This window comes from Moschus berezovskii, chromosome 8 (genome assembly GCF_049115385.1).
Source record: "Moschus berezovskii isolate FMDL1 chromosome 8, NW_MosBer_1.0, whole genome shotgun sequence".
In the NCBI taxonomy this organism is placed as follows: domain Eukaryota; kingdom Metazoa; phylum Chordata; class Mammalia; order Artiodactyla; family Moschidae; genus Moschus; species Moschus berezovskii.
Genome location: NC_142467.1, coordinates 98,591,690 through 98,610,732, shown reverse-complemented (window position 1 = coordinate 98,610,732; position 19,043 = coordinate 98,591,690). Strand labels below are relative to the sequence as shown.

General features: G+C 52.1%; 1 protein-coding gene across 1 annotated transcript in view; it reads left to right on the top strand.

Annotated features, from left to right (window-relative positions):
- LOC129559492 (complement C3-like) overlaps window positions 1-18,724 on the top strand; it is a 28,757-nt gene extending 10,033 nt beyond the window's left edge. The window contains exons 19-41 of the mRNA XM_055431296.2: window positions 667-752; window positions 869-1,008; window positions 1,483-1,689; window positions 2,635-2,686; window positions 2,860-2,946; window positions 3,077-3,280; window positions 5,308-5,383; window positions 5,617-5,785; window positions 8,186-8,281; window positions 8,442-8,595; window positions 9,597-9,778; window positions 9,962-10,120; window positions 11,320-11,379; window positions 12,520-12,610; window positions 14,649-14,694; window positions 15,737-15,824; window positions 16,106-16,192; window positions 16,414-16,519; window positions 17,196-17,285; window positions 17,560-17,646; window positions 17,735-17,824; window positions 17,936-18,071; window positions 18,511-18,724. Of these exons, the coding sequence (XP_055287271.2) occupies window positions 667-752; window positions 869-1,008; window positions 1,483-1,689; window positions 2,635-2,686; window positions 2,860-2,946; window positions 3,077-3,280; window positions 5,308-5,383; window positions 5,617-5,785; window positions 8,186-8,281; window positions 8,442-8,595; window positions 9,597-9,778; window positions 9,962-10,120; window positions 11,320-11,379; window positions 12,520-12,610; window positions 14,649-14,694; window positions 15,737-15,824; window positions 16,106-16,192; window positions 16,414-16,519; window positions 17,196-17,285; window positions 17,560-17,646; window positions 17,735-17,824; window positions 17,936-18,071; window positions 18,511-18,643 (2,626 nt within the window). The 3' untranslated portion in view covers window positions 18,644-18,724. The remainder of the gene's footprint in view (window positions 1-666; window positions 753-868; window positions 1,009-1,482; window positions 1,690-2,634; window positions 2,687-2,859; window positions 2,947-3,076; window positions 3,281-5,307; window positions 5,384-5,616; window positions 5,786-8,185; window positions 8,282-8,441; window positions 8,596-9,596; window positions 9,779-9,961; window positions 10,121-11,319; window positions 11,380-12,519; window positions 12,611-14,648; window positions 14,695-15,736; window positions 15,825-16,105; window positions 16,193-16,413; window positions 16,520-17,195; window positions 17,286-17,559; window positions 17,647-17,734; window positions 17,825-17,935; window positions 18,072-18,510) is intronic.
- Window positions 18,725-19,043: the final 319 nt, after the last annotated feature.

Here is a 19,043-nt window from a genome sequence, read left to right as displayed (position 1 = left end):
AGGGATCGAACCTGTGTCCCCTGCTTAGGCCGGCAGATTCCTAACAACTGCACTACCAGGGAAGTCCCAAGATTGCATCTTTAATAAGTAAACATGGCATTGCCCATCCTTCTCCAAAAGAAAGGAGGAAGAGAAACAGAAGCAGCAGGAGCAGCAGCATAAATTCCACTCCCAGCTCTGCCGCTTGTGAGCTGTGTGACCCTGGGTCAGTGTATTGACCTCTCTGTAGCTCAACTTCTCCGCAAGTTGAATGCTTCTAAATTAGCTAACTGAAGGAGTGCACTTAAAGATTAAAAAATGTAACAATTTAACCATCTTATTGTCTACCACATAACACGGTTAGAATAGCTATAGGTCGGTAATATAACTTGATTATTGCCGTAAACGAAACAACTGTTCGTATTATGTACTTTTTTCAGGGCCAGTGCTCTCGGGGTGACACTGAGCTCTCAGAATTGTCCCATGCCTTCCTGGATGGGGATAAAGATCCCAGTGGGTTCCCCTCCCAAAAGATGGCCCTCTAAGGATAATGTCTCTAATTGGGTGACTCACTGACCCCTCCATAGTGATGTTAAGTCCAAGACAGTGACCCTCAAATCAGAGGCTCTGTCCAGGCAGCACAGACTCATCATGTCCCCTCCACCCACCCCATGGGGCTTCCTGCAGCATCTCCCACTACATCACTGATGTGACCGTGCCCGATTCCATCACCACATGGCAGTTCGTGGCTGTCAGCATCAAGACTGGACAAGGTAACCCCACAAGCCCAGTCCTGAGAAACAGGAGAACAATGGCCCTGACCAGCCCCCCACCCCCATACCCAGGACAGTTGGCCTTTGCTTAACGGCAAGTGCTCTCCTGGTTCTAGGTCTTTGCGTCTCAGATCCCTTTGAGCTGACGGTTATGAAACCCTTCTTTGTGGATCTTAAGTTGCCCTTCTCCGTGATCAGAAATGAGCAAGTCCAGATCCAAGCTGTGCTGTACAATTTCTTGCAGCAATCAGTCAAGGTGAAGACCCCAGCCTTCCCCTGTCCCTTCAAACATATCTGTTGATGTGTTTTATGAAAAGGGATGGAGTGTGTCGGTTTACCAAAGGGGCCCCTGAGGTGGCAGCCTTTTTGCGAAAGCTTCTAAGACATTTTCTCATTTAAGCCTCACAATAACCCCAGGAGATGGATGCTCTGACCATTCTTGGTTTAGAGATAAGGAAATTTGCATTGCTTCCTGAGGTTACACCGCACCCAAGTGACAGAAGCCTGGCATGCTGCAGTCCGTGGGGTCACAAAGAGCCGAACACTTAGTGACTGAACATCAACAACAAGTGACAGAAGGGGGTTGAACCCAGGAGGGTCTTTACCCTCAACCGCTATGTTACACTGTCACACACTCAGGATTCTCAGGATGGAGGCAGGGAGGAGACTGACTTTAGGGTCCTGGGCCTCCTCAGGCAATCAGGGCCCCCAACCATGCCCTCTGCCCCAGGTGCGAGTAGAGTTCCCTCACAAGGAGTCATTATGCAGTGCAGCAAAGCCAGATGCCCCTTCCCGCCGGGTAGTGGCTGTGCCCCCCTCCTCCTCCAAGGTGGTGCCCTTCGTGGTCCTTCCACTTGAAATAGGCAAAGTGGACGTGGAGGTCAAGGCCAGAGGCTCCGGGGTCCAGGACCACGTGAGGAAGACACTCCTGGTCCAGGTAATGGGCACCCCCCCAGCCCTTGCTGCCCATGTAGACAGTGGGGTGTCTACACTTGGGGCTCCAGGCTGTGTGATCATGGGAGGGGGTGGTGGTTCCAGGATCAACAAACAGGCAGGAGTGAGGGGCATGATGATGATTTAAAAGTTCAATCACAAAGCCCCCCACTTTGGGACTTTGGAGTCAGGCTTGGGTTCAAACCTTGTGTCTACTGTGTGACCTTGGGCAACTTACTTAACTTCTCTGAGCCTCATTTGCAGGATGAGAATAATCCTCATAGCCATGAGTGATCAGGGAGCTGTGAACATTACGCACAACCAGTGCCTGACCCATCAGTAATAATACTTTATTTACTTGACAAACACGTGTTTAACACTTAGGATATAGCACTTTGAAAATATTAACTCATTGAGCCCTCAGAACAACTCTGTGAGGTAGGAGTTATTATCCTCTCCCTTTTATGGATGAGAAAACTGAGGCACAGGGGGATGAAGTATTTTGTCCAAAGTCGTGCAGCTGGGAAGCAAAAAAGCTGGGATTTGAACCTAGTTATCTGGGCTCCAGAGTCTCTGGTCTTTTTTTGGGTTTTTTTAGCTTATTTGTTTGTTTGTTTTGGGCTGTGCTGGATCTTTGTTGCTGCTCGTCAGCTTTCTCGAGTTTCAGCAAGTGGGGCTACTGTCTATTTGTGGTGCGTGGCCTTCTCACTGTGGTGGCTTCTCTCGTTGCCGAGCACTGGCTCTAGGGTGCAGTGAGCTCAGTAGTTGTGGCCCATAGACTTAGTTGCCTCAAAGCATGTGGACTTTTCCCAGACCAGGGATTGAACCCATGTCCCCTGCATTGGACCACCAGGAAAGACTGAGTCTGCTCTTTATAGCTAAGCAAGACTTCCTCTTGCTGTCATTATGACTATTGTTTTTTAACCTGCTTCTTCATTGCATCCTACAGGCAGGGGGTCAGATTGAGCAAATATCCCAAAGCTTCCTCCTGAACCCCCAAGGTTTGTGGGGTTTTCATGGGGCTTGTGGGATCCTGGGGCCATGCTCTGGTGGAGGGAAGGTCTGAAATGAGGGGGTCCGGCTAGGTGGGCAGTCTGAACTTCTCCCAAGGTCTGCACACCCCGACCTCCCCAGTCCCCGAGCCCACTCATCACACAAGGTTGTGCCCGCTCAGGTCAGACCCAGACGCAGCTGGTGCCAAAACAAGAATTCTTAAACAAGATGCCCAACACAGAGGCGGACGTGTTTGTCAGCGTCCAAGGTATCTAGAAAACAGAGCTGGCTCCTGTGGGGGCTGGGGTGGGGGTGGGGGTGTGCTGGCTCCTCCAGAGCCTGCCTGGGCACAGCGTGATGGGGGAGTCCTGGTGGCTTAGACTCTGCCCACCTGACAGGTGACATCCTTGGCGAGACCATCCTGGGGACCCTGACACCCAGTGAAACACGGCGGCTGCTGAGGATCCCGTCTGGCTGCCCCGAGCAGACGCTGAGCTCCCTGACACCCGTGGTCATCCTGACGCGTTACCTGGATACCACGGGCCAGTGGAACAAGGTTGGGGTGGAGCTCAGGGAGCAGGTGATGAAGAACCTTGCCAGCGGTGAGAGTGGGTCACCTCCTGGGACCTTGATAAGGGTGTCTGAGTCTCTCAGGCAGAGTGCTGGGGTACCCTTGGGGCTGAAGGAGGCCCCCACTGGACCCTCCCAGACAACAGCACCCAAATTCTGACTCCCAGGGGACTTCGCTGGCGCGCCAGTAGTTAAGACTCCACACTTCCAGTGGAGGGGCCTGGGCTGGCTCCTTGACTGCAAGTGTGCGTGTGGTGTGCACGCTGAGTCGTTCAGCCGTGTCCGACTCTGTGCGGCCCTGTGGACTGTAGCCCGCCAGGCTCCTCTGTCCAAGGGATTCTCCAGACAAGAATGCCGGAGTGGGTTGCCACGCCCTCCTCCAGGGGATCTTCCCAACCCAGGGTTCAAAACTGCATCTCTTGCATCTCCTGCCCTGGAAGGCAGATTCTTTACCACTGAGCTACCTGGGAAGCCCTGGATCCCTAGTTAGGGAACTAAGATCCTGCATGCCCTGTGGCACGCCAAAAAAAAAAATTCTCAAACTCTGACTTCTCTCCCAGTTGACAACCTGATACCAAGATCCCCAGATGACCTCCAACTACGACTGACCCCAGGTTATTCCTTCACCCTGACCCCTCTCCCAGGCTACACGTCTCATAACAGACACCCTGGTTTACCCTAAAGCAGCAACTTCCCAGGTTATGTTATATTTAGACACTGTCCCAGGCTTTACCCAGTCAGTTCCACACCCTGGGCTACATTCCCAGGGAATCCCCAGGTAGAAAACTCCAGAATAATCCCAGATGGTGGCTTCCTGGTTACACCTGAATGACACTTTCCCAGGTTACATCCAAACCCTCCAGGTAACAACCAGAGATACACATCCTGCTTACACCCAGACAGAGACCCTCAAGCATGTCAGGATGGCCAAGTGGTCTAAGGCACCAGGCTCAAGTTTCTACTTCCCCAGACAGAAACCCTCAAGTTAGTCTGGACACTCACCCCTCCTCTCCCTGATTACACTCAGACACCAACCCTCCATCAAGTGCTCCAGATGGTGCTCCGTCCAGCTAACACCCAGACGCTGTCATCCCATGTCAAACCCAAACAGTAAACCTGAATTTCCCTGCGGGCCCAGTGGCTAAGACCCCGTGCTCCCGAGGCAGGGGCCTGGGTTCCATCCCTAGTCAGGGAACAATGCCACAGTGAAAGATCCTGCTTGCCTATAATGAAGATTGAAGATCCCACATGCTGAAACTAAGACCCAGCGCAGCCAGGTAAATAATCAAACCTTCAGATAATACCCAAGTAGCAATGCTCAGAATCCAACAGAGAGGGGTTGGACTACAGACTACACCCTGTAGTCCAGACTATACTCCTCCAGACTGTACTCCTCCAGACTACACCCAGGAGTGACCCCTTCTGACTACTACTGACACCTTTAGATTACAGCCAAGAAATAGCCCCTGAGAAAACACCCAGGTCATGGCTGGTTTCCCTTTTGGCTCAGTGGTAAAGAATCTGCCTGCAATGCAGGAGATGCTGGTTCATCCCTGGGTCGGGAAGATCCCCTGGGGAAGGGAATGGCAACCCACTCCAGTATTTTTGCCTGGAGAATCCCATGGATGGAGGAACCTGGTGGGCTGCAGTCCATTGGGTCAGAACAGTCAGACATGACTGAGCAACTAAATGATAATGGCCCCTCAGAATATGCCCTTTCCTGAGTTTTACCTTCCACGATCCTTGGTAGCGGTAATTCCCCATCACACCCTTACCCAGAGGACCCAACAGCACTTTCCAGTTTATTCCCATATACAACTATCCCCTGGATCCCATGGTCACACTTGGCCATGACCATCATTTACACCTGGGCCCTGCAGGCCCCTCCATTCTGCACCTGGACAAGTCACCGCCTCCGGGTTCCATCAATATGTATGGCACCCCTAAGTCTCACCCACACCCTGCTCCCAAGATTCTGCCTGGTAACTGACCCCTCCCTTGACAACCACACCCGAACACCAACTCTCCCTGTAAATTTCCCATCCACCTATTTCCCCAGGGTACAGCCGGATGTTGACCCATCGGAGTGAAGATGGCAGCTACCACACCAGCAAGGGAAACCCAGGAAGCACCTGGTAAGGATGAGGACACTGGTGGGAGGGGCCAGCCTGGGGCTCGGAAACCCCAGGATCACCCCAACATGGGATCTTGGGGCAGGCAGGCTGTGGGGGCAGGCAGACCGTGGGGCCAGTGGCGTTCCAAGTTGCTATGGTGTCTGGCATAGACTTCTCCACAGAGTAGAAGCCCCTGTCCTGTAACGCCTTGGTTAATGTTGCCCGCCATCATCCACCCATCTCCCTCCTGACAGGCTCACAAGTTACGTATTCCGGGTCTATGCCTTGGCCTACCCCACCATGACGATCAGTGCACTCAATCTTGATTCTGTCTGCAACATCATCAACTGGATCATCACCCACAGACAGGGGACGCACGGGAACTTTGTGGAGGAAAGCCCTGTGGTCATGTGGTCTATGCAGGTACCCACCATCCCCCTGGCTGAGCCGTTCAAATAAAACCCCAGAACTCTGCATATGGGGAGGGGATGTCAGCCCCCTGGTGTGTTCACAGGTAGAACGAGAACAGGAAAGGGCTGAGGCCCAGCACCCAGCATCACGTCTCCCTGCTCTGGACCATCCTGGACTCTATAACAATGTGGGGAGGTGGGATATATCCAGGACCCACCCCGCCTCAACCCTAACTTCAACGAGTTGCCAGTCCTGGCCCACCCTTCTCTGGGTCTGAGTCCTCCCTGTTCCCCCAGTCAATACACCCATCCCTACCAAGTATTCCTCCACACCAGCCTCCAGAAACAACTTTTAAAGTGGGAGGTGTGAAATTCTGGAAGGCTTCATGAGGAGATGATGGGCTTCCCAGGTGGCTCAGTGATAAAAGAATTTGCCTACCAATGCAGGGGACATAAGGGAGGTGGGTTTGATCCCTGGTTTGGGAAGATCCCCTGGAGGAGGAAATGGCAACCCACTCCAGTATTCTTGCCTAGAGAATCCCATGGACAGAGGAACCTGGCGGGCTACAATTTATGGGGTTTCAAAGAGGTGGACATGACTGAGTGACCAAGCACACGCACTCATGATATTTATACAGACCCGGGGAGGTGAGGGAACAAGTCCCACCGGATAACTAAGGCCAGAGTGTTCCAAGCAGAGGAAGCAGCATGTGCAAAGGTCCTGAGGCTGGAATGTGTCCAACATGTTTGTGGAACAGTGAGGAGGCCAGTGTGTCTGGAATGGAGTGAGCAAGGGGGAGAGGGAGGAGGTGAGAGAAGGGAGGTGGTGGAACAGGCTGTGCAGGGCCTTCTGCGCCAAAGGGAGGACTTGAGCTTTTCCCCCGAGGGAAGGTGGAGCCACAGAAGCTTCTGAGCAGAGGACGGGAGCAGACCGATCCAAGAGTTCACAGGCTTCATTGGCCACTCCGGGAAGAAGGAGCTGTGGGCTCTGCATTAGCTTCCTAAGGCAGCTGGAACAGAGCAGCCCAACTAGGTGACTTAAAACAACAGAAATGTATTTATTTTGCCACAGTTCTGGAGACTTAAAGTCCAAGATTAAAGTTTTGGCAGGGCCATGCTCCTTTGGAAGGCTCTGGAGGGCGGAGATGGGGAGGGGAGAATCCTGCTTTGTGTCGTCAAGCTTAGTGGTTCCTGGCAACCCTTGGCATCCTTTGGCTTGTAGCCACATGACTCCAATCTCTGCATCCAACATCACATGCCTTTCTTCCTTCTGTGTGTGCTTTCTTATATGTACACCAGTTATTGGATATTGGGCCCACCCTAACCCGGTAGAACCTGTACTAGTTGCTCAGTTGTGTCTGACTCTTTGTGACCCCATGGGCCACCAGCCTCCTCTGCTGTGAAATTCTCCAGGCAAGAATGCTGGTGTGGGTTGCCATTTCCTCCTCCAGGGGATCTTCCCAACCCAGAAATTGAACCCAAGTCTCTTTCATTGCAGGCAGATTCTTGACCGTCTGAGCCACCAAGGGAAGCAGTAGAACCTGTTCTTTTCTAAATTTTTTTACGTTTTAAGTTTTATTTATTTATTTTTGGCTGCACTGGGTCTTCATTGCTGCACCTGGACTCTCTCTAGTTATGGCGAGTGGAGGCTACTCTCTAGTTGCAATGAGTAGACTTCTCATTGCCGTGGCTTCTCCTGTTGCAAAGCACGGGCTCTAGAGCTCTCGGGCTTCAGTAACTGCAGCACATGGGTTTGGTAGTTGTGGTTCCCGGGCTCTAGAGCACAGGCTCAGTAGTTGTGGCACAGGGGCTTAGCTGCTCCACAGCATGTGGGATCTTTCCAGACCAGGGATCGAACACTTGGCTCCTGCATGAGCAGGCAGATTCCTCACCACTGAGTTACCAGGGAAGTCCCAGTATAACCTGTTCTTCACTTAGCGAGTTACATCTACAAAGACCCTATTTCCTAATAAGATCACATTCCAAGGTTCTGGATGGACAAGAATTGGGGGAGGGGTGGACATTATTCAACCCAACACAGGGATTGAGGGTGGAACCTGGGAGACTGGAGAAGAGCTTGAACCTTAAGTTGGTCATTTACTAGCAGTGGAGACACGTCTCCAACCCTAAGGTTCCTTGTCAAGAAAATGGAGCTGCTGCAAGAATGTTTTGAGCTAGCTTAGAGAGTTTAGCACAGCATCCTCCATGGCTGTCAGCTTTTATTAGTAAGACAGACCCCACACAGGCAAGTCTCAAGATAGCTCCTCCTCCTCTCCTTGTCTCTGCATCCTGCTTTTAACATCATCCAGCCCAGAGCTGAGCACCGAGGAGCTGTTCAAGGTCAGGGAGGAGAGACTAGGGAAGGTGCCTCCAAGATGCTAAAGGGATCATGGGTCTGGTTCTGCATTTGCAGGGTGGCTACCAAGGCTCTGAGGCAGACATATCACTCACAGCTCTTGTCCTGATCGCCCTGAATGAGGGGAAGGAGTTGTGCAGCCAGAAGATACCGGTAGGACTCAAAGAGGAGGGCAGGGTCTGCAAGGTGCCGTAACCCCTGCACACAGGATGCTCCCTTGCCATCATGTCCTTCTCAGTGCGTCCCTCTCTTCTAACTCCCAGACCCCTTCCCCCCCATCACCTCCCTCTAGCCTCTTCTCTTGACTTTCTAGAGTTTGGCTGATAGCATGAAGCGTGCCGGTGACTTCCTGGAGAAAAAACTCCCCCACATTCGGACAACTTTTGCCATGGCCATAACCTCCTATGCTCTGGCCCTCATCAGGAGCCCCCGAGCCAATGACCACCTGGACAGCTTTGCCAGCAAGGGTGGGTGTGGGCCACTTTTAAACCAGCTATGTGTTCACCATAGCCATGGAAGCAGAGTGAGAGAGATTGCATGATCTCAGATCCAGCAAGGTGTGATTCATCATTTATTGAGCCCCTATTGTGTGCCAACCCTTGAGCTCAGGCCCTGAGAAACCCAGGTGAACAAGACTGATGTGGCTCTTCCACTCAAAACTACCACTGTCATTAGGGGAGGCTGGCAGAAGACAAACAGGTCAATAGAGAATTAAAAATTGAGACTGGTGCTGAGATAGTAACATACAAGGTGGGTGGGAGGGATGATGATGAGGGGAGAGAAGTATAGACCAGAGAGCTGGGAAGGGCCTCTGTGAAAAGGCGACCCCCTCAGCTGAAATGAAAGATGGGAAGGCTCACCTACGTGAAAGGTCAAGGTTATTCCAAGCAGAGGGGCTGACTCATGCAAATGCCCTGAAGTGGGCAAGTGCTTGGTATGTTTGAGGTTAGAAAGGTCATTAGACATAGGTAATTGGGAAGGGTCTGCTTCCCATGGTCTTGCCCTATCCCATCCCTGAGGGTCCTTATCTCATCCTCTCCATCTCCCAAGTCAAGAGGAGTGGAGTTAGAGAAACTCACTTGCAGTGGGTCTGGGAAGGATGTGGAGGAGCTCCTTTGAACCTTAGTTTCCTTAACTCTAAATAGTGTCCCTGTCCCCTAGAGTGGTTCTGAAAAATGCAGTGTCTATATGTCTCCTCAGCAAGTTTTCACATAAAGTAGGTGCTCAATAAAATAGCCATGAGGGTGACAGAGGATGAGATGGTGAGATGACATCACTGATTCAATGGACATGAACTTGGGCAAACTCCAGGAGATGGTGGGGGACAGGGAAGCCTGGCCTGCTGCAGTCCATGGGGTCGCAAAGAGTCAGACATGATTTGGCAGCTGAACAAAAATGACACGAGGAGAGGACAGGTTTAGGGAGATGGTTCCAGATCTTCATTACCAGGGGGACACCCATCTTCTAGACAAAACCCATTGGCCAGTGGATTTGGATGACCTGGACCTAGACAACTCCCTGTACACCATTGAGGCCACAGCCTATGCACTGATGCAGAAACTGGAGCTGGGTCGGCGCAATGAAACACGTGCCATTGCCAACTGGCTACTGAAGAAACGGCAGCTGGGAGGAGGCTTCCAGTCCACCCAGGTGACCAAACGGAAACTAGGGGTGGAGGGGTCGAGGGTGGAAGGGTGGATTGCTAGCTGAGGTGCTGACACGACTGGCCCTTTGGGTGGAGCTGTCCGTGGTGCTGGTACCTACAGGGTCCCAATGTGCTGTCCCTGGTACTGATCCGACACACACACACCCACCCCCCATCCCAACACCCAGACCACGGTTGTGGCCATCGAAGCCCTCACCCGCTTCCGCGAGGCTGTCCCCTTCGATGGTGTCCAGGATCTCCACATCCAGATCAAAAGTTCCAAGAGAGCCTTGCATGTGGAATGGGTCATTGATGAAAAGAATGCCTACCAGCTACGGACAGCAAAGGTATGGGCAGACAGGAAGTCCACACGGAAGTGGCACTGGAGATGAGGCCAAGAGTCATGTCCCTGACAGTCTCCTTCACCAATATTATCTAGCCACCATGGGATATACTGTCAAATGTATTGGTTCATTTATTCTTCCTGAGCACCTACTGTGTGCCAAACATTCTCCTGGGGTACATTATGAAGCATCTGTGGTCTCTGCTCTCAGGAACTTACAGTCTAGAAAGAAACTATGATAATAACTTTAATTCTACATTCCGTTTGAAGCTTTCTGAACACAGGGGAAGGAAATAAGTGTATAAAGGAAAAAATAACATGGGTACGGTGGAAAAGGTAATCTCCATGACCTTACCTCATGGAGGAGGTGATACTTACCTTCAATTACTCAGTTATCTTTACTGGGCACTTGTGTGCCAGGCACTGTTCTGGGTTCTGGGAATATGGCCATAAATAAGACAAGGGGGGGAAATCCTTGTCCCTGTAGAATTTTATATTTTAGTGAGAACAGACAATAAAGAGATGTGAATAAGTAAGATGTGTAATGTGTTAAGTGATGACACATGCCACGGGAAAGAATGAAACAGGGAGAGAGGTGGGAACATCAAGCAGTTGTCATTTTAAGTAGGTTGGGCAGGGAAGGTCTCACCAAGAAGGTTACATTTGAGCAAAGATCTTAAGGAAAGGAAGATGTGAGCCTTCTGGAGATCTAGGCAGAAGAAACAGCAAGTGCAAAGGCCCTGAGGCCAGAATGTTTTAAGAATAGCAGTGGGATTTAAGCAGGGCTGATGTGATTGGATGTGAATGTGTAAGATGTTGCTCAGGCTGGTGAGGGAAGAATGTATGAGGTGAACAAGAATAGGTGCAGAGCAGCCAAAGAAAAGGGTCTTGGTTGGGGGGGAGGGGGCTTCACACATGGGGAACTTCAGAGACACTGCAAAGTTGATGGTGTAGACAGATCTACGTTAGGACTGAGTCAGCAGTTGTAGTTGATCTGTGACAGTGTAGACACCACAAATGCTCAATCAGGAAGGAAAAGTCAAAACATCTTCATGCAGAGGGACAGGAGAGTCGCTAGACCCCAAGTTAGGGAAATAATTGAGTTCCTAGTGCCCATGGATGCTTCCCTCTTCATCCTCATTGCATGTGAGCCATGTTTTGCTGCTTCCTCTGCCCTCAAATCCTCCTCCCCCTTCCTTTCAGTTCTCTGCTGAGGAAGACCTACAGATCAAAGCCAGCGGCACTGGAAGAGGCACCATCTCGGTAGGTCTTGTGTTCCTTAGCTAGAGCCCAGGGCTCTCTCTGTTCATGGGAAGAGAAGCAAATATATACTCCAAAACAAGGTTGATATTACCAATAAGCTTAGCTATCATTTAGAGCACAAATATGGGAATCAAGCTAAGGACACCTCAAAATAAAACCTGAGAAGCAGGTAAAAATATGGGCTCCATTGACAGGTGGAGAAATAAGGTTTTCACTTGCAGGAAGTCAAGAGTTGGAGTAAAGGCCAGAGATACTTGGGGTTTTCGTTTGTTTTGTTTAGGCCACACCATGCAGCATGTAGGATTTTAGTTCCCCCATCAGGGATGGAACCCACATCCCCTGCAGTGGAAGCACAGAGTCCTAACCACTGGACCCCCAGGGCAGTCTCAAGGTCAGAGATTTTGGACAACTTCTGCCCTTCCTATGTTGAGTCCCTGAAAGGATGTCTCTTTCCTTGCCCCCCCCAAAGGAAGATTCTCCCTCCAGGGTGCCTCCCAAGGCCCAGGGAACAACTCCATCCTTCCCCCAATATCTGGGGGCTCCATTACATCATCTGGCCCTATGCCCTGTGATCCAGGAGGACACCCTTCTTGGTCACTGAATTCAAGGTAGCCCGCTACCATGTGTCAGGCAATGGAGTCACAGTTGAATCCTTGCCTTTGTTGTGTGACCTCAGGCAAGTCACTCTCTGCCTTCAGCTTCAGTCAGTTTTAAAGTAAATAAAAAATTCAGTTCCCCAGTTGGAACTGGCCACATTTCAAGTGCTCGGTTATCCACATGTGCGGACTTCCCTGACAATCCAGTGGTTAAGACTCTGCACTTCCACTGCAAAGGGCACGGGTTCAATTCCTGGTCAGGGAACTAAGATCCTGTATGGCACAACCAAAAATAGCCACATGCGTCCAGTGGCTGCCACATGGAAAGCACAGATAGAGGCTATTTTGCCATCAATGCAGGAAGTTCTACTGCACAGGCATAGTGTAGACCCCATAGGCTGTTCTGGCCACTGCACCCAGTGGATTGAGGAGGGAAGACCTCACCGTGAATTCCCCAGGGAGCAGAGAGCTGGGCAGGCCAGAATTGAAGCAAGGAGGAAAGGAGTAGGTGTGAATGAGCTCTGACCTCTCCCCTGCCCGACAGATCCTGACCATGTACCACAGGTCCCCAGAGTTCCTGGAGAACACCTGCAAGCAGTATCACCTGAGTGTGACTTTAAACGAGAACCAGGAAGGTGAGCCTGGACCCAGAAATGCTCTTCTTTTTTTAAATATAATTGTATTTATTTATTTATTTTTGGTTGTGCTGGGTCTTCATTGCTGTGCTATGGGCTTGCTCTATTTGCAGGAGGCAGGTTGAAGTGCCCGGGCTTCTCATTGCAGTGGCTTCCCTTGTTGCGGAGCACAGGCTCTAGAGCTCAGACTTCAGTAGTTGCAGGTCATGGGTTTAGTTGCTCTGCAACATGTGGCATCTTCCCAGACCAGCAATCAAACTCATGTCCCCTGCATTGGCAGGCGAATTTTTATCCACTGTCATCACCAGGGAAGTCCCTATCTCTTCCTTTTTATTATTTTATTTTAGCTACCATTCAGTAATCACATCTATTGGTTTATTCAGCCATTCAACAAAGAATTTGTGAGCATTTACCATGCACTTCGCTCAGTTTCTTGGCCCTGGGAACATAGGCATGAACAAGAAAAACAGCCCTTCTTTGGGAAATCACACTCTAGTAGAAGGACACAAGCAATATGACAAAAACAGTATGGCTACTTTTATCGTTATTTATCTATAACGTGAGTGAATCTGCATTGTAAAGTGTAATACGTAGCATAGTAGCAGGTGATGACTAAGTATCACATAAAATAAAGTAGGAAGAGGTGCTACAGACTTGAGGGAGGTTCAGGGGAAGTTCTCCCCAGCCTACTTTCAACTGAGATATGGAAGATGTGAGAGAGTGAGCTGTGGAGGATCTGAGGGAAGAGCACTCCAGGCAGGCAAAACAGCAGGTGCAAAGGCCCTGAGGCAAGAATGAGGTCACCTAGCTTGAGTAACAGCAGGGAGGCCAGTGTGGCTACAGAGAAGCAAAGGTGAAACTCTTTGTGACTCCACAGACTGTAGCCCGCCAGGCTCCTCTGTCCATGGGATTCTCCAGGCAAGAACACTGGAGTGGATAGCCATTCCCTTCTCCAGGGGATCTTCCTGACCCAGGGATCAACCCCAGCTCTCTTGCATTACAGGCAGATTCTTAACTGTCTGAACCACCAGAGAAGCCCCCAGAAAAGGAAGGGGTAGTTTTAGGAGGAAGTGTAGGAGAGATGATGAGGCAGGGACTTGTGGACCATGGTGAGGACTTTGGATTTGGCTTAGAGGGAAGTAGGAGCCAGAGAGCTTTCTGAGCAAAGGAGGGACATGATACAGAACAGGCTTGCACAGGCTCCCTCTGGGGGAAACAGACTATAGAGGGCACAGGTCGGAGCTGGGAGAACAAGGAGGCAGCAACTACGCTGTTCCTGCAGGAGATGATGGACTAGACCAGGGAAGGGGTGTTGGAGATGATCAGAAATGGACTTGCCTGGGTGTCCAGTGGTTAAGATTCTGAACTTTCAATGCAAGGGATGTGGGTTCAATCCCTGGTCAGGAAACTAAGATCCCACATGTCATATGGTGTGGCCAAAAAATAAAATTTTTAAAAGAGGAAGAAATGGATTCTAGAATTTCCAGTCCTGAATACCAAGAAGGAAGAGCCAAGGCTCTGCCACTGGGAACTCACTGTCAGAGTGGGGGCGGGGGGGAAATAAGCCTCACCAGTCCCAAGACTTTTTGGGACTAAAAGTAACCAAGAGGGGACTTCCCTGGTGGTCCAGTGGTTAAAACTCCATGCCCAAATGCACAGAGCACTTGTTCAATCCCTGGTCAAGGGACTAAGATCCCATACACTGTGCAGTCTACAAATAAGTAAATGAAAATAAAAGTGACCAGGACTTTGGTTGGGGTCACATTTCTTAATAGTAGTAGTAATATGATGGTAATAATAACTGACCATTAGAAAGCCCTGATCCAGCACTATATTAAATGCTTCACTTGTATTTACTCACTTAAAATTAACCAACTTTGTTGGGAATATCATGATTCCCTTTTCCAGATTAAGAAACCGAAGCACAGAGAGGTTAAACAACTTGCTCAGTCACACAGCAATGACAGGATTTGAACCCAGGAAGCCAGCTCCAGAGACTGTATTACCCAGCCTCTAAATTCCCGTTTTCTTTCTGCAGAGAATAAAAAGGGGGAAGCAACCTTTCAGCTCCGGATGGAAACAAGGTCAGGGCACAGGATCTTCGCCTAGGCAGGAGGAAGGATGCACCTCCTGGAGTTCAGAGTCCTTAGCAGCCCTCCCTGTGTACTGAGTGGAGGCTGGAAACCAGCCGAATCCACCTCTCCATGCCTGCTCCATCATCGCTCCCTCTCATCCTGCCCTCCCTGCTTGTCTACCATCCCTCTGCCCCAATCCTGTCCCCCATCCTGCCATGTCCCCGAATGGCAGGCTCCTGAATGGTGGGCATGCACCATGACCCAGATGCCCAGAGCCTGCTCCAAGCGTGGCGGCTCTCCCCTGTCTTCATCTTCTCCAGACATTGCAGCTCCCACGCCAGTCTGGCTCTGCCTCCCAAATACCCTTGCCCAGGTCTAGATAACAAAACATGTACTGAGCGCCTCCTGGGTGTCAGGCTCTGTTCTAGGAGCTACGGAGACAGTTGTGAGCAAGACAGCTCCTCCCTGCCTGGTGAAGCCCACAGCCTCTCAGGAGAGACAAGCAATAACTGAATAATCACCCAGAATCAATGCAAAATGACCACTGTGATTCAATGTGGTGAAGGAGAGGCCCACAGAGCCGCGGGAGGGCAAATTAGAGAATGATCAGTTGTGAGGGCTGAGGAAGGCTTCTGGGCGGGGGTGGGGGGCGCGGCTGGTGAAGGGATGCATCAGATGAGATTGCAAAGATGAAAGGGTTTTTCAGGGCAAAGAGGCGAGGAAGGCGAATTCTAGGCTGAGAGAACAGCATGTGCCAAGGTCCAGTGGCAGGAGAGAGACCAACACTTCAGAGCAATCAGTTGGAGGCTGGAGTGGGAGGAAGTGAACTGGAAGGATGAGACCAGGCATTTTGTAAAGTAAGGAGGGTAAACCAGGAGGCAATGTATCAGATTTCTGTTTGCTAAAGCTACACGCCGTTTGGAGGCAGAAGAGTGACAGGGAGTCACAGAAGGAGGTTACTGCCCTTGTCCAGGCGAGAGGTGACAGCAGCGGGAGTGTCGGGGAGGGGCAAGAGGACAGTCGGAAGAGACTCGCGCTGTGAAATCCCCAGGTTCCAGGGTCGTCGAGATGCCACAATGACCATCATGGAGGTCTCCCTGCTCACCGGCTTCTACCCCAACCAGGATGACCTCAAACAGGTAGTGAGCAGGACGGGGATGTTCTGGAAACCTCCCACACCCCCCGAGTGGGTGCAGAGCGCCTGTCTGTGGGTCGAGGCCCCCAGGTTAACGCCCCCACGTCCGTGCCCCAAGGTCAGTGGCCACGGTCAACTTGAGCTTAACCTCTGCCCTGATTGTGCCTCAGTTTCCCCAACACTGGAGCTGATTGGACAAAGGTTGGGAGCTCTAAGAGTGGAGCTCTCAGGGCTGGGTGCCTCTGTGGATCTCTGCCAACTGGCAGGTCTCACCTTCTGCCCCAGCTCACGAGCGAGGTGGAGAGGTACGCCTTCCAGTACGAGACTAAGATGAACTCCAGCGACAGCACCGTTGTCCTCTACCTGGAGAAGGTAAGGCAAGCCAGGTGTCCTCTGCCACGGGTGTGCGGGCAGCAGGGCAGGCCAAGAAACCACGGTCAGCACCCTGGTCAGTGATGCTGGAGAGTCGTGCCCTCGAGGTCGGCTCTTCAGTATTCAAGACCACGTGGTCAGTGGCCATGCCCAAGGCCCTGTAGTCGGTATCCCCATGCTCAGTGACCCTGCGCGCCTCACACAGTACGCCCCTCCTCCAGCTCTCCCACAAAGAAGACACGGTGCTCGGCTTCCGGGTCCACAGGATGCTGAAGGCCGAGTTCCTGCAGGCTGCCCAGGTCACAATCTACGACTACTACGAGCCTTGTGAGCAGGGCCTGGGAATGGAGGGGATCCTCAGCGCGTACAAGGCCTGAGAAGGATGGGGCCAGAAAACAAAACAGAGGGGTGAGGCGCGCGGAGCCAAAAAACGAAATGGGGCGTGGCAGAGAGGGTCTTCTTTGGCTCCGTGGGAGGGGCGGCCAGAGGGACGGGACTTAAGGGGCGTGGTGCTGAGGGGCGTGTCCTTCCTTGGTGGTTAAAGTGGCGGGGAGGTGGGGCAGTAGGTTGCCTGGAAGCGGGTGTGGCGGAGCTGAGAAGGGACTGGGCGTGGCCTGCTGGGTCAGGGTGGGCAAAAAGCAGGCAGGGTCTTCAAAGAGGAGGAATTTATTAAGGCGGTGGCTGCGCACCCAGGTGGCCGCTAGTGGTAAAGAACCCTCCTGCCACTTCAGGAGACGTTAAGAGACACGGGTTCGATCCCTGGGTCGGGAAGATTCCCAACCCACTCCAGTATTCTTACCTGGAGAATCCCATGGACAGAGGAGACTTGTGGGCTACAGCCCAAGGGGTCGCAAAAAGTCGGACACGGCTGAAGCGTGAAGAATGTTAAGATGATGGGCAGAGCCGGTGGGGCGGGGCCTTCTTGGGGGCGGGGCCAGAGCGGCATCCGGCCCTCCAGCAGCGGAGGCCCAAGCCAGCCCGGCTCACCCGCCCCGTCTCGCAGCCCGAAGGTGCACCACCTTCTACAACCTGCCCACAGAGCACGCTTCCCTGCGGAAGATCTGCGACAAAGACGTGTGCAGATGCGCGGAGGGTGAGGCCATGGAGACGGAGGGCTGGGGTTGCCGGGCTAGGGATTCAAGAGCTTTTCATCACCTCCTGGGTGCCTTCTGGGTTGAGTTTAGACAGCGAGAGGGAGAAAGAGAGAGAAAGACAAGAAGATGCAGAGGAGAGAGCACACTACAGACCAGAAAGGCCAGACCCGCCCCGCCGCCGGGGGCTGAGCCTGGGGCCGGATGGGGGTCAGAGTGGAGGCAGGCCCCGCCCCTGACACAGCCGGAGCACCCTCCCCTCCCCCAACCTTCCAGAGCAGTGCCCATCCCCAAAGAAGGATAGTGACCACCTGAGTCAGGAGGAGCTCCAGACAGCAGCCTGTGAGGCTGGAGTGGACTTTGGTGAGTGTGGGGCTTGGCACGGGGCGTAGGGGGCGGAACATCTGCAGACTGGACACCAACAGGACACACCCCTGGCCCCCTTCCCCAGTGTACAAGACCAGTCTGGAGTCTGTGGAGACCTCCGACTCCAACCCCTACATCTACTACAACATGAAGCTCCAAGCCATCATCAAGAGTGGTATGTCCAAGGTGGCAGAGGATATGGTGTGGGGGCCTACCCCGAGGGTCCCAAAGTGGGGGCAGGCCAGGCCCAGGCAAGTGAACACACACTGGGTCTCCTCTCCTCCAGGCACGGACTCTGCAAGACCCCTCACCGTGAAGAAATTCGTTACTCACTCCACCTGCCAAGACTCCCTGGGGCTGCAGGAACACGAGACATACCTCATAATGGGCCAGATTTCAGACCTGTGGAGAGTCAAATCTGAGTGCGTGGCTGGGGGCTCCTGCTACCCTGGGGACTCAGGCCTGGGCCCCTTTCCCTACCCCAGGCCAGTCCTTGGTGTCAAAGTTTCTACTGCACCTGTCAACAGGAGTCGGGTTTCAGGGCTACCCTGAATGAAGTGGGAGGCTGTGTACTGCTCAACTCCCAGCAACACTGTTCATTAGGGGATGCTGTAGCTATCGATGGTGGTTTTCCAACAGAGGGCAGGAAAGAGTCAGAGAAAAGGGAGACTTTTCTAATCCCCAATAGTATGGGCTTGGTGGGGGTGGGGGGCGCTGGGACAGCGAGACAGCCCTGTGGAGGACTTTATAGGTTGTGGTTCTGGGACTCCATCAAGCAGGGCAGAGGGGCAAATCAGAAAGGTCTCCACACTTCCAAAGCAGCAGGCTCTCCTAACCATCCTTGCCACCTCTCACCCACAGATACATCCATGTCCTGGGCAAGGAGACGTTTCTCATGCACTGGCCAACGAATGGGATAGTGGGCAAGAAGGAATTGCTGGACCAACTGGCAGGGTTTTCAGACTATATGCATACCCATGGCTGCGAGTCCTGAGACCCTAAGGGTTTCTACTGTTCACAGGAGGGTGTCTTCAAGCGCACCTGAGCCCCTGGGCTTAACCTCAAATAAAGAGCATAGAATATTGTACCCAAACTCCAGACATGTGTTCCTGACCCAGAGAATTAAGCAGGGGCCCTGCAGAACCCGCTCTGACATTAATCTGCCTCCTCTTTCTCACTCCTATTCCATTCCAGTCACACTGGCCTTCTTTGTGACTTTCCAACACCCAAGTTGATTCCCACCACAGGGTCTTTGCACAGGACCCTGTCCCCTCTGTCAGGTACAACCTTCCTCTAGATTTCTTTACGGGTTGAACACTTATCTTATTTGCAATCTGGGGGAGGAAGTTGTTTGCTATGACTGTGCTGGGTCTTCATTGCTTCATGCAGGCTTT